This window comes from Hypanus sabinus, chromosome 11 (assembly GCF_030144855.1).
Source record: "Hypanus sabinus isolate sHypSab1 chromosome 11, sHypSab1.hap1, whole genome shotgun sequence".
NCBI lineage: Eukaryota > Metazoa > Chordata > Chondrichthyes > Myliobatiformes > Dasyatidae > Hypanus > Hypanus sabinus.
The window spans coordinates 68975546-68990900 of NC_082716.1; the positions used below are offsets into that span (position 1 = coordinate 68975546).

Below are 15355 nucleotides of genomic sequence, written 5' to 3' on the forward strand. Positions count from 1 at the left end.
TATTTCTTTAGTTCCATGATCTCTGCTGTATCTGTTCTAAGGATGAAGCTTTCCATTTCAGAACATGTTAGATATCTTCTTCAAAGAACAAGGTTCCCTTTCTACTACCAATTTTCCTTCCACTTTTTAATTTTCCATTCACTTTTTAATTTTCCTTTCCTTCAAGGTAGTGCCAATAAGTGGTGACTCAGCATGCAGCTCCAATGGGAATCAGCAAATATTTCTGTTTAGGACTAGTTGTACCCAGTCACAACCTTGGGTACTTCAGAAGTAACATCTTTTTAAGACATATTTTAAAAATCTATCGATCCTCAAAAGCGACAGACCCTGGATGGCAGACTCTGGTCACAAGTGCAGTTCATGTTTAAGAAAATGGAAGTTGGGAAGGCGCGCTGGGCTAAAAGTATTATTGAAACGTAGAGGCCTTTGACCTTCCCCACTACTATCCTGTTGGTGAATGTACAGTCTCTGGAAAATAAAACTGCAAGACCTCAGAGCAAGATTGAGGTACCAAGGGACATCAGGGACTACTGAGTATTTTGCCTCACAGAAACATGGCTGAACCTCATCATTTTGGATGAGGTGCTGCAAATCAATGGCTTCACCATTCACTGTAAAGACGGGTCAATTCAGTCTTTTAAGGGTAGAGGAGGGGTGTATGCTTCATAATTAACTCATCATGGTGCAAAGACTTGATGGTTCTGTTCCAGTCCTGTTGCCCTGACCTGGAACACCTCACAGTCATGTATGGTCCATTTTATCTGCCGACCGAATTTTCTGCTGTCATACTGGCAGCGGTGTACATTCCATTCTTTGTCAACATCAGGCAGGCACTGGAGGAGCTGAGCACCATGACCAGCAGCCACAAAACAGCACATCCTGATGCCTTCCCTAACATCGCAGGGGATTTTGACCAGGCCAACTTGAAGATGACTCTGAACAACTACCACTGATATATTACCGGTAGAACCAAAGGAACCAACACACTTGACCACTGTTATACCACCATCAAGAATACTTACCGTTCCATCCCAAGACGCACTTTGGAAAGTCCAATCACCTGGCTATATGTCTACTCTAGCGCATAGACAGAGTCTAACGACCGCAGCACCAGCCGAGAGGACCAAGCAGATGTGGTCAAGGGAGGCAGGAGAGCGCTTACAGGAGTGCTCTGAGTCGTTGGACTGGAGACTATTCAGGGATTCATTTTTAAGTCTGAATAAATATGCCACAGTTGTCACTGACTTCTTCAAGACCTGTGTGGGTGAGTGTTTCCCTACGAGGATATGCCCAAACCATGTACCTGGTAGGGCACTGAAAATCTGCCAACCAACTGACAGGAATGTTCAAGGACATCTTCAATCCCTCACTGCTGCAGTTGGAGGTTCCCACCTGCTTCAAAAGGGTGACAATTATACCAATGCCCAAGAAGAGTAGGGTGAGTCTTAAGGACTATTGCCCAGTTTCACTCACATCTACTGTGATGAAAGCAGAATTTCCCAGGGGCGAACCATTTTAATTCTTATCCCCATTCTCATTTGATACGTCAGTCCATGGCTTTCTTTTTTGCCACATTGAGGACACTGTCAAGATGGAGGAGCAACACCACATATTCTGTCTTGGTAGCTTCCAACCTGATGGTATGAACATAAATGTCTCCTTCTAGTAATTTTTTTCTCTACCCCTTCTATTCTCCATTCTGACCTTTTAATGTCTCTCCTCAAATGCCTTTGTCGTGGTTTCTTGAAATAACCAGGAGACGCAGAAGATTCTTCGAGAAGTTTAGGCCTTTATTTGCAAACAAAAGCTGAGACAATTTATGAATGTGTCACTAATTGCCCACCGAGCCTAATACACAGTATTCTTTATAGTAATTTCTTACCTTAATTTCATTAGCATACCCTCGTCTCCTATCTCAGTTACATTAGCATACCCTATCCGCTTGCAACGCTTATCACCAGCACATTAGCTTCTCGATTTGCCACCAATATTTCTGCTCAGTAGCCCATACTTGCTCTAGTCTACTCCTTGGAACATGTGTCCCCTTTCCCGGCCTTGACTGGTCCCCATACCATCACACCACTCCACGATCCCGTCTACCACTGTTATCTCTACATGCTTACTTTCACTGTTAGCTACATTCTCAAGGCACTGATGCGTTCAATAGTACAGAGACAATACAGAGATTCCATTCTGGCTAATAAATTGGATACATGGCAAACACAAGGCTGGCCACATAGTTCTGGCCGCACAGCAAACGTTGCAACTTTATTCTCCAATACCTATCAGTCCTTTCTCCCATGGTCCACTCGTTTCCTTTCTGATTCCTTCTCCAGCCTTTTGCCTTTTCCACCTATCACTTCCCAGTTTTTTACTTCATCCCCTCTCCTCCACTTTTATTATTCTGGCATCTTCCCCTTTCCTTTCCAGTCCTGTTGAATTGTCTTGGCCTGGAGTGTCAACTATTGATTAATTTCTATAGATGATGGCTAACCTGCTAAGTTCCTCCAACATTGTGTGATGAACTGCTTTGAGATGTTGGTCATGGCTAGAATCAACTCCTACCTAAGCAAGGACCTGGACCTGGTGCAATTTGCCTATCGCCACAATAAGTCTACAGCACATTCAAAACTCACTGGCTCTTCACTCAGCCTTGGATCACCTGGACAACAGCAATACCTACGTCGGTCAGCTGTTTATGGATTAGAGCTCAGCATTCAATGCCATCATACTCTCAGTACTAATGAACAGGCTCAGAAGGTGGCGTTAAGATGGTGCCAAATGGCTGCCTCTTCAACTTCTTCTGTGGAAACAACTTAAATTCCTTTCTTTAGTGTCTCCTTTTTTCCTTTTCAAGATGGCTGGGGTTCTACCAAGCTCCCTGATCTGTAAAGGAACTCAAAATTGTGGTGTTTTACAGCAGATGAGTTCCTGCTCTTGGAGCTCACCAACCAAGTTGGAGAATCTTGGAATAAAAAGTGATGCAGCAGACTATAACATCATAACAGTAACCGTTAGTCTTCCCTTACCCATTTCACAGGGGAAGGGAAGACTATCTCTCTGTCCCATTTGAGTGCAAGAGAAACACTGACACTTTTTGCTGAAATTTATGGGGTGGGGGGAGGTTGATGCATCATTGCCACTTATGCGGGGGAGTGGGGGCTCTGGGGTTCTAACGTTTTTTTTTCTGTTGTTCATTCTTTTGGGGTTCTGTTTCCCATGGATGTCTGAGAAGACTAAGCATTTCAGGTTATATACTGTATACATTCTCTGATAAATAAACAGAACCATTTAAACTTGGGCCTCTGTACCTCCCTCTGCAACTGGATCCTTGGCATGAATAACATCATTTCCTTGCTGCCAGTCAACACTGGCATACCTCAAGGATGTGTGCTTTTGCCGACTGCTCTATTCTCTACATCCACGACTGTGTGGCTAGGTACAGCTCAAACGTCATCTATAAATTTGCTCTCTTCTCATTGTTACCTTCAAGGAGGAAGTACAGGAGCCTGAAGAGACGCTCAATGTTTTTGAAACAGCTTCTTCCCCACTGCCATCGTATTTCTTAATGGGCAATGAATCCATGTACACTACTCACTATGTTTTTCTTTTTTTCTCTCTTTTTGCAGTACTTATTTAATTTTTAGGTGATATACGAGGGGTGATTGATAAGTTTGTGGCCTAAGATAGGAGGAGTCTATTTTAGAAAACCTAGCACATTTATTTTTTAACATAGTCCCCTCCTACATTTATGCACTTAGTCCAGCGGTCATGGAGCATACGGATCCTTCCTTTGTAGAAGTGGTCCACAGCGGGGTGGTTAATAAATTCGAGGCTTAAGGTAGGAGATGAGTTATTAACTTCAAACTTTCTGCTCTATCAGTCAGAGTTGAACTGCACGTGCATGTAATAAGAGAGTCTTGTACCTCCAGGTGGTCCACAGCAGGGGTAGAAGGGGATCAGTTATACAGCTCTCTTTACATGCACGTGCAGTTCAACTCTGAGTGAAAATATAGTAAGTCTGAAGTCAATAACACATCTCCTTCTACCTTAGGCCACAAACTTATCAATCACCCCATGCTATGGACTGCTTCTGGAGGTCCAAGAGGCCGACTTCTACAAAGAAGGGATCTGTATGCTCCATGACTGCTGGACTAAGTGTGTAAATGTAGGAAAAATAAATGTGCTAGGTTTTCTAAAATTGACTCCTCCTACCTTAGGCCATGAACATACCAATCACTGTATAGTACTTTTGCTCTATCCTACTCAGAAGACATAGGATTTCCTGATAGCCACCCATTTCAATTTGTCTTCCCATTCCCATTCAGACTTGTTGGTCAATGGCCTCCTCTACTGCCAAGATGAAACTACTCTGAGGTTGGAGGAACAACACCTCATATTGTGCCTCGGTAGCCTCCAAATTGACAGCATAATCATTGATCTTTTATCCCACTCTCTCCGTAGATGTTTTCTGACCTGCTGTGTTCAAGCATCTGCGGAATCCTCATGTTTATGACTTACCATAGTACATTCTTTCCCCCACCTCTTTCAATCTCTTCACTTAAATAAAAGATCAACATTAGTTGAGCATTATTTAGCTTCCATTGCTGACTGCCTTGTAAGAACTTAGTGTTTATGCATGATTACAGTATATGCTTACCTAAGTGCAATATTTAGAAGTTCTTGACAGTGTTTCCCAGTAGTTTTCCATAATATTATCTGATTTGACTGTACCTTTAGAGTTTTAAATAAGACCATTTTGCAATTTGCTTAATTGTTATTCAGTTTGATTAAATATTGTGGTTAGAACTTAAGCTATCTCCTTAAGGATATTAAGGATTCCTAAACACCTTCTTAAGGGGAGGTTATCAACCTTTACTCGAGCTGATTGCAAATTTTGGAAAGGGGAAAGATGGTGAACATTGCCAGTGTACATTGGGGGCATCAACAGTGTAAAGTCTGCAACTTGAAATTCTTGGATGACCTATCCTGGGCTGTGCATATAGATGCAATCACAAGGAAACTCTGGCAACAGTTTTACTTTTTCTAGAAGATTAAGGAGGTTCCAGAACAACCTAACAAACTTTATAGATGTTCTATTGAAAGTGTCCTGACTGATTGCATGATGATCTGGTGCAACAGTTCAAATGTACAGGAATGTTAGAAGCTTGCGGTGTAGTGGACTCTGCGCAATACATCATGAGCATATCTCTCTTCAGTATCGGTTGTTACTACAGAGGATGCTGACTCAAGAAGGAAACATCCATCATCAAAGGTCCCCACCATCTAGACCATGTCATCTTCTTGTAGCTATCATTGGGCAGAAGGTACAGGCGTCTGAAGTCCTAAGCCACTAGGTTCGAGAACAGCTGCTTCTCTTCGACCATTTGGTTCTGGAATCATCTGACACAACCACTTTGACCACTGTTATCAGTTTTCACTAAAGTGGACTTTTTTCCGAATTGTGTTATTTCTTGTAAAAGTTGTGTATAATTTGTTTCTCTTGTGTATGTACACTGCTTATCTGATGTTATGTGTTTGTGATCCTGGTACTAGTATGTTTTTCCATTGCACCTGTGTATTATGCTTATGACAATAAACATAGCTTTGAATTTCTTACATTTCTTCAAGAGAATGTAACTAGGTTGGACCAAATGTCTTCTAATTAAATGACAGAAGCATAATGCAAAGTTGGACAAAAAGCAAAGTATCCCTGCAACTGAAGACTCAAGTTTTAATATATGGTGGATAATTATACCTTTTTTTAAAAGCAGCTGGAGGTTCCATGATCATCTTGAGCTTTAATTCGAGAGTTCAGCCTGAGATGGAAGCTTGTACAACCTTCAGGCTGAGGTGCCATGTTGCTGCTTTCTGAGGCCCATACTTGTAATCTCATTAAATTAAATAAGCTCTATTTTTCTGACCAATGTGGAGAGGGGATATATTCATAAGTTGCTGTAACTATAGCCTAACTTTTCTAGTACAGTTAAGAGCATTTACCTTTCAAAGTAAAACTGTGATTTGTTTCCTGACAGCAAGACAGAAAACAATATTACATGAGCTATTGTTGATTTTTCACAAAATAACAATGAGATATTATTGATTGTGTAATTTTGGAATACTTAACCTAAGTATTAAGGAGCAGGTTTAGTTTTTATAATCAATGTCCACTACTACCTGAATCCAATTATAAACAAGAGTCAAACTCCAGCCCAGAGCTGAGAGTGACTGACCACCCTTGCTTTCATATAGCATTTGGCTGAGTATAATACTAAGAAACTCTGAAATTGATGACAATTGCTTTAGAAAACACATCACTGTGCTCTATATCCCAAAAACTGAAAAAGGAGTTGTTGGAATTCAGTCTGCACAGAACCTGTTTTGTTGCTGGGGTTCCTGGTATTCTATTTCTTTGTTATGGAGAGAAGATTATTAAAACTACCAGAGTTAGGAATGGTCTCTTATTGCAAGATTATTAGCTCTAATAATGATTTCTTTTGTGAGGAGGTAGGGATGATAAATGGGGAGGGGGGAATATATCAACTACACAAAGAGGTGGGAAGTCTTCCCTTTGACATTCCATGCATTTCTTGTGTAGTCAGCACAGACTTGGAAAAAAATACGTTAATATTGTTGGTATGGTAATGGAATGGAAAGTGAGTTTCAACCTCTTCCTCTTAACATGACAAAAAAACTTCCTCTCAAAAACTCATTACCTCTACTGCCTATAAGCACAAGGTCAGCTATCACATTGAAATATTACCACCTCCTACTTCCGAGTCACACCATTGATCTTGGTGTATGAGGCTGTTAATGGTTTGGTTAAAACATTTTATTCAGCAATACAGAATGGACTAGGCCCTTCTGCCCTAATAGCCCCAATTAACCCTAACCTAATTACAGGACAATTTACCATGACCAATTAACCTACCTGGTACGTCTTTGCACAGTGGGAGAAAACCACTGGAAACCACCCAGTGAAAACCATGCAATGCATGGGGAGAGTGTACAGAGACTCCTTACAGAATGGTGCTGGAATTGATCTCCATACTCCAGAACATCCCGAGCTGTAATACATCTCACTAACCACTATGCTACATCTTGGAATTTTTTAGAACTTTAAAATCTTGAATTTTGATAAAATCTTGGAACTTCTCTCACAATATTAATTTTAAGTTGTATCCTCACCATGTGGAGGTGGGGAATTGTAATGACTAATAAATATCAAACTTGCCTGCATCCCAAGAATGAATAAATTTATGAAAAAAAAGCAAGACCATATTCTGTCAGTTGTGACAGCACGTGTGACATTTAAAACCCTGCTGTACATTTCCCAATTCAGCAAGTCCTGTTTGCTCACCCCTCCCCATGGTGGTTCACCTGGAAACTTCCATTTTAAAATTCTTGTTCTGATGTTGAAATCCCTCCAATATTTCAACTTGTCCTTTTTGAAAACAAACATGACGAAGTCTAGAAGTGCTGGAAATCCAAAGCAACTACTCTCTCTCACACTCTCAGCTGGAGGAACTCAGCAGATCAGAAAGCATCTATGGAAAAGAGTGAACAGTCAGTGTTTCCGGCAGAGATCCTTCTTCAGGACCGGGAAGAAGCCAGGATAAAAAGATAAAAAGGTGGCAGGAGGGGAAAGACACCAGCTGGAAGGTGATAATATGAGGCTAGGTGGGTGGGAAAGGTCAAGGGCTGGAGAAAAAACAATCTGATAGGAGAGGAGAGTAGATGAGGTAAAAAGGAAGGAGGTGGGGACATGGGAAATTAATAGGCAGGTGAGAAGAAGTGAAAGGTCAGAGTGGAAAATGGAACTGGGATGGGGGGAGAAGAGAAGGTCAACATTTGATTTGCAGCTTGCCTGACACACATTCCACAGAGTTATGGTAGTAAAATAAGCAAGTCCAGATGATGTTGTAATGATGAAATAAACAGAGTGCACAAGTTAATATTTGCATTCCAGACAAATTTTTAGTCATCAAATAGGTTATCAAAAGCTTCTTGGGAATAAATACAGCTAATTTGTTTTAGTCAGAGTAAATTCTTTCAATAAGATCTCAGTTTAAGTGGCTTAAAAGGTGAGATGAGCATTAAGAATGAATGCCATGCAGAAACTTTGCCAGTTGCATGTTTTAATTTATTTGCTTAATTTTCAGAACAATTGGCGATCGACTAGGAGAAGCTAAGGCTAGTGGCAACCTTGGCAATACTTTTAAGGTTTTGAGGCGGTTTGATGAAGCTATAGTTTGCTGCCAAAGACATTTGGATATTTCAAGAGAACTTTGTGATAAGGTAATGATCATTATAAAAACTTCAATGTGCCTCACCATCTATGCAGGGTTATGTAATGATATTAACATTTCCATATATTTGCCATTCAGGTGTTAGGATGTGACTTTTTATGGTGATATTAGAAACTGAAAGGAAATGGTAGAGATCAAGTAATTATTTATCACCATACTATTCAGTGGAAGGTTGGTCAGGTTAAATAATTGCTTATTGTCATTACTTTGAATTAACAATAAACTGAAGAAAGTTAAACAGTGTACAGGGTACTGGTGAGGCTGCACCTGGAGTACTGTGTGCAGTTCTGGTCTCCTTACTTGAGGAAGGATATACTGGCTTTGGAGGTGGTGCAGAGGAGGTTCACCAGGTTGATTCCAGAGATGAGGGGGTTAGTCTGTGAGGAGAGATTGAGTCACCTGGGACTGTACTTGCTGGAATTCAGAAGAATGAGAGGAGATATGATAAAAGTATATAAAATTATGGAAAGGATAGATAAGATAGAGGCAGGAAAGTTGTTTCCACTGGGAGGTGAGACTAGGGGACATAGCATCAAGATTCGGGGAAGTAAAATTAGGTCTGAGGTGAGGAAGAACTGCTTTTCCCAAAGAGTGGTGAATCTGTGGAATTCTCTGCCCAGTGAAGCAGTGGAGGCTACCTCAATAAATTTGTTTAAGATAAGTTTGGATAGATTTTTGCCTAGTAGGGGAATTGAGGGTTATGGGGAAAAAGCAGGGAGGTGGAGATAAGTTCATGGCCAGATAAGCCATGATCTTATTGAATGGTGGAGCAGGCTCAATAGGCCAGATGGACCACTCCTGCTCTGATGTTCTGTAGTGAAACTAAATTACTGTGGAGTAGATAAAATTATCTTGCACATCCTGGACAAACTATAGTAAAGTTCTGTTAAATTCAATATGCGCAGAACTTTGGGTAATGTTGGACGAGCACATTTTCCAGATGTTTGGAGGTTATTTTATGTTAATGCTCCAGCAAACTACCAATGAACTATTATTAGATATTACACTGTAGAATAATTCTTTGGTGAACCAGCTGAGTTTCAAGGGAGTGCAGGAAACATGACCCTGATATTTTAATAAGATATTGTTATCTTATTACTAATTTAACTTCAAGTCTAGTGTATTCATAACCTATTTAATATAATATTATGTTATTTTTTTATATATGAAATTTAATAAAAAGATTGAAAAAGAAAGAAAGATAGGAAACATGACCCTATTGAGTGCAAGGGAGAACTTTTACACTTCTGATTCTTTGATTTTATTTTCTCAGTTAATTACATAAGCTTTTATGTTTAAGAGAAGATGAGCCAATCCTTAGCTGTATTTTTTGATGAACTAGCACTGCAGCATTTAGTTTACTGAAGATCTTAAAATGTAAAAGCGAATTTTCCTTTTTAAGAATAGAAAATGAATAGCTGGAAAATTAATCGTAGATTCATCAAAATTTTCTAGTTAACTGTTAAGAACTTCACATTATTCTGTGCCAATAAAGGAAAAGCATGAGTGTTTGCAGAAATTCTTTCTTTTTCAATCTTTTTATTGAATTTCATATATAAAGAGAAACATAACATAATATAAATAGGTTATAAGTGCACTAGATTTGAAGTTAATTTTATAATAGGATAACAATATCTTATTAAATGTGAAATGTGGTAGGAGGATTTACTTCTTTCCATTTTTGTAATATAGACCTTCTGGCCATTAATGTTACAAAGGCAATCATTCGTCTAATTGAAGGGGAAAGTCGACTACCATCCTCATTTGGTATACCAAAAATTGCAGTAATAAAATGAGGCTGTAAATCAATATTCCAAATTGAGGAAATGGTAGCAAATATGTCCTTCCAATAGTTATGTAAAGTGGGACATGACCAAAACATGTGGGTCAATGAGGCCACATCTGAATGACATCTGTCACATTGAGGGTTAATATGAGAATAAAATCGAGCAAGATTATCTTTATACATATGAGCTCTATGTACGACCTTAAATTGTATTAAAGCATGTTTAGCACATATAGAAGAAGAATTAACCATTTGTAAAATTTTTTCCCATTTTTCTGTTGATATATTATATTGAAGTTCTTTTTCCCACTCTTGTTTAATTCTACCTGATATTTCTGGTTGTATCTTCATAATCCTATTATAAATAAGAGCCACTAATCCTTTCTGACAAGGATTCAGGGTAAAAATCATGTCTGAAAAGTCTTTCAAAATTGAATTGGGAAAGGATGGTAAAACTTTATATAAAAAATTTCTAATTTGTAAATATCTGAAAAAATTAGATTTAGGTAAATTAAATTTGTTGGAAAGTTGGTCAAAAGACATCAAACTACCTTCAAAAAAGAGATCACGAAAACATATTATACCTTTCCTTTTCCATATGCTAAAAGCTTGATCTGTTAAAGAAGGTTTAAAAAAGAAATTAAGATAGGGCTATCAAGAACAAAGTTTTTCAGAGTAAAAAACTTACGAAACTGAAACCAAAGTCGTATTGTATGTTTGACAATAGAATTGGATAACTGTTTATTGAGTTTAACTAAATCAACAGGAAGAGAAGAACCAAGAACGGAGAATAAGGAATATCCTTGTGCAACATTACATTCTAAATTTACCCACTGTGGGCACAATGGTGAATCCAAATCTAGTTTCCAATATATTAAGTTTCGAATATTATTCGCCCAATAATAAAATCTAAAGTTAGGTAAAGCTAAACCACCATCTTTTTTAGATTTCTGTAACTGTCTTTTACTTAACCTGGGATTTTTATTTTGCCACACAAATGAGGAAATTTTTGAATCAATGTTATCGAAGAAAGATTTAGGAATAAAAGTTGGTAAGGCTTGAAATAAATATAAAAATTTCGGTAAAATCATCATTTTAATAGCATTAATCCGACCAACTAATGATAAGGATAAAGGAGACCATCTAGTAGTAAGTTGTTGAATTTGATGAAGCATGGGTAAAAAATTCAATCTGAATAAATCTTTATACTTCTTAGTAATTTTTATACCTAAATAAATAAAGTTATCAGTAACAACTTTAAATGGTTTCCTATCATTCAATAAAGTTTGCGCATTTAAAGGAAATATTTCACTCTTATCCAAATTTAGTTTATAACCAGAAAAACTACCAAATTGAACCAACAAGGATAGAATAGCGGGAATAGACCTATCAGGATCAGAAATATATAACAACAAGTCATCAGCATAAAGTGATAACTTATATAACTTTTCATTACGAGTAATACCAAAAATATTAGGAGATTCACGAATAGCAATGGCTAAAGGTTCTAATGCGATATTAAATAATAAAGGACTTAAGGGACAACCTTGTCTCGTACCACGAGTTAATTGAAAAAAAGAGGATCTATAATTATTTGTTATAACAGAAGCAACAGGTTTATAATATATTAATTTAATCCATGATATAAAATTAGAACTAAGATTAAAATTTTTCAAGGCATTAAATAAGTATGTCCATTCAACTCTATCAAAAGCTTTTTCAGCATCTAATGAGATAACACATTCTGAGGTTGTGGGTGAAGAAGTATAAATTATATTAATCAATTTTCTAACATTAAAAAAGGAATACCGATTCCTAATAAAACCAGTTTGGTCTTCTGAAATAATCTGTGATAATACTTTTTCTAACCTAATAGCTAAAATTTTTGTAAGAATCTTAGAGTCTACATTTAATAGCGATATAGGGCGATAAGATGCACATAAAGTAGGATCTTTATCTTTTTTAAGTATTAGAGAGATAGTAGCTTCATAGAAAGACTGGGGTAATCTCTTCTTAGTAAATGCATCATTAAAGATTTCACATAACCAAGGGGAACGCAAAGAAGAAAAAGTTTTTAAAAATTCTATAATATAACCATCAGGACCCGGAGCTTTCCCTGAATTCATTGATGAGATAGCCTCTCCTACTTCGGCCATAGAAATAGGAGCATCAAACACACTTCGATCTTCATCTGTCAGTTTGGGAATATTTAAATTGTTAAAAAAATTATCCATCATGGACAGATCGCCATCAAATTCTGATTGATATAAAGATTTATAAAAATCTTGAAAAGTATTATTAATTTTTTTATGATCAATAGTCAGATTACCGTCTTGTTTACGAATTTTAATAATTTGTCGCCTAGTCGAAATAGCTTTTAATTGGTTAGCTAACAATTTACCAGTTCGATCACTATGAATATAAAATTGAGCCCTGGTCTTAATTAATCGATTCTCAATTGAAGAAGATAATAATAAGCTATGTTCCATTTGAAGCTCAACTCTCTTCTTATAAAGTTCTTTGGTAGGAGTAACGGAGTAAATCTTATCAATTTCTTTAATTTTATCCACCAATAAAGCTATATCTAAATATCTTTGTTTTCTTTTACCAACGGAATATGAGATAATTTGTCCATAGATAAAAGCCTTGAAAGAGTCCCAAAGTATTCCTCTGTCAATCTCTTCGGTATATTTTGTTGAAAAAAATAAGTCAATTTGTTGTTTTATGAAGGTAATAAATTCTGGATCTTGAAGCAAAGTAGCGTTGAGTCTCCAAGATCTAGTGTTAATGGAAGAGTCCGAAACCTTGATAGATAACTTCAAAGGTGCATGATCCGAAATGGCAATAGAATCATATTTACAATCAGTAACATCTGTTAATAAACGATGATCAATAAGGAAATAATCAATTCTAGAATAACTATGATATACATGTGAAAAAATGAAAATTCTTTATCTTTAGGGTTCAAAAACCGCCATATTTCAGTAATTCCCGAATCAACCATAAAGGAATTAATAAGTAAGGCTGATCTATTCGGAAGAGTTCGAATAGGTTTAGATCTATCCATCAAAAGATTCAAACAACAATTAAAATCTCCACCCATAATCAACATATATTCATTTAGATTAGGAAGGGAAGTAAATAAACATTTTAAAAATTCAGGGCAGTCAAAGTTTGGAGCATAAATATTAACTAGAACCACTTTTCGATTAAAAAGTGAACCAGTAGTCAACAAAAATCTGCCCTGTGGGTCAGAAATAATTTCATGATGTGTAAACGAAATTGAGGGGTCTATAAAAATAGACACACCCCATTTTGGCGGTACAATTCGAGTGAAATTGTTGGCCCTTCCAGAACCTAAAAAAGCATTGATTATCCTCCCTCCTAATATGGGTCTCCTGTGCAAAGATAATATATTAGCATTCAATCTATGGAATACTTTAAATATTTTTTTACGTTTAATCGGATGATTTAAACCATTAGTATTCCAATAGATAAAATTAATAGACTTATCCATCATGCCAATATTGATTGTGTATATCATAAAAGGTTAAAAAGACACATAACCCATAATTCAGGAAGAAGAAAAAATGATTCAGGAGCAACAGGAGAAAATGACACCTCAATGCAGAAATTCTGAGCTGGACCCATTTGTGGCATATATAATGCTTATTTTGCATTTGAAATGGATCTGGTTACTGCTGTCATTAACTGAACAGTGTTTGACATGTATTTCTTCTGCCTTGAGACTTGTTTGAACAAATGATAATTTATAGTGTCATTTAAATTGGCTAACCAACAGAATGTATTATAAAAGTAATCTGCAGTTTCATTAGGCTTTCGTCATAAAGCATAGGAGCAGAATTAGGCCATTTTGCTCATTGAGTCTGTTCCATCATCAATCATGGCTGACTTACTTTCCCTCTTAATGCTGTTCTCCTGCCTTCCTGTATTGATGCCCTTACTAACCAAGAACCTACCAACATTCATTTTAAATATGCCCAATGACTTGGCCTGTATGTGGCAATGATTTTCTCAGGTTCACCACACTCCGGCTAAAGAAATTCCTCCTCAACTCTATTCTAAAGGGATGTCCTATTCTGCGGCTGACCATGGGCTGTCCTACTGTTGGAAACATTCTCTCCATGCTCACTCTATCTAGGTGTCTCAGTAGGCAAACCCTGGAGTCAAAATTAGGCTGTTTTAGGACAAGCATTGACTGTGATTACATACATACACCAATCCTTTACATATTAATGATTATTGGGTGTGTGACCTTTTCGCTGCCCCTTCTGCATTGCTGTACTTCACACTGTTTTGCTTTTGTGTTAATTAACAGGTAAGTGAAGCGAGAGCTCTTTACAACCTTGGCAACGTATACCATGCTAACGGCAAAGCACTGGCTTGTGCGGCAGCACAGGACCCAGGGAACTTTCCAGAAGAGGTGGTGGTGGTGTTGCACAAAGCTTCGGAATACTATGAGTGAGTAACCTCATTGATCAGTTCATAGAATATTACAGAAGATAAATAAACTGTTGAGTCCATTTTTTTTCTGAACAAATTCTTCTGTCCCTGAACCTGCCAATGTAAATTATTTTGCTTTATTTTTCAATGTTTTTTTTTGTCATAAATTTGTAGCAGTGATGGATGTTACATCCTTAGCTATTTTGGAGGAGGGAAAATATCAGAGGTAATAATGCTTATTTTTGTTGATGTACCACCTCTTTGCCCTAAGATTCATAGCTAAAATGTATTGATGCGGGCAGTGAGGTACATGCGGGTTACACAGAGTTCAGTGAGTTCTTCTGTAAGGTTCACAGGAGAATGGTCCAAATAATTAGGGCCAAAGGAATCCTGGTGCTGACAAATTTGATACAAAATTTGCTTGGCAATAGGTGATAAAGGTGATATATTGGGCTATTTTTGTGACTGGATGCTTGTGACTAATAGTTACCCAGGAATTGGTGCTGTTTGTAACATGTGTGAATAAATTCATGGTGGATGTCGGGGGCATAATTAATGGATGAAGATTAATGTTGACAATGTGGAGTGTAAGGTTTTTGATTACAGAATGATAATCGTAGTTGTGAAATGGGCTCAGAAATAGTAGATGGAGTTTAGTCCTGCTTCTATTGATGTATACCATGAATGGGAGAATTGGGGAAACCTTGAAATGCGATTCATAGATCCTTGAAAGTAGCGGTGATAGTACATGGTTTTAAAAAAAAAGCGTTTGAGAAACCGGTCTCTATTTCGTGGT

The 15355-nt window shown here is 37.4% G+C and overlaps 1 protein-coding gene across 2 annotated transcripts in view; it reads left to right on the forward strand.

Moving 5' to 3' along the window:
• gpsm2 (G protein signaling modulator 2) overlaps positions 1 to 15355 on the forward strand; it is a 76706-nt gene that overhangs the window by 20661 nt on the left and 40690 nt on the right. For both annotated transcript variants that reach the window (XM_059984664.1, XM_059984663.1), the window contains exons 4-5: positions 8163 to 8298; positions 14435 to 14577. In XM_059984664.1, the coding sequence (XP_059840647.1) occupies positions 8163 to 8298; positions 14435 to 14577 (279 nt within the window). The remainder of the gene's footprint in view (positions 1 to 8162; positions 8299 to 14434; positions 14578 to 15355) is intronic.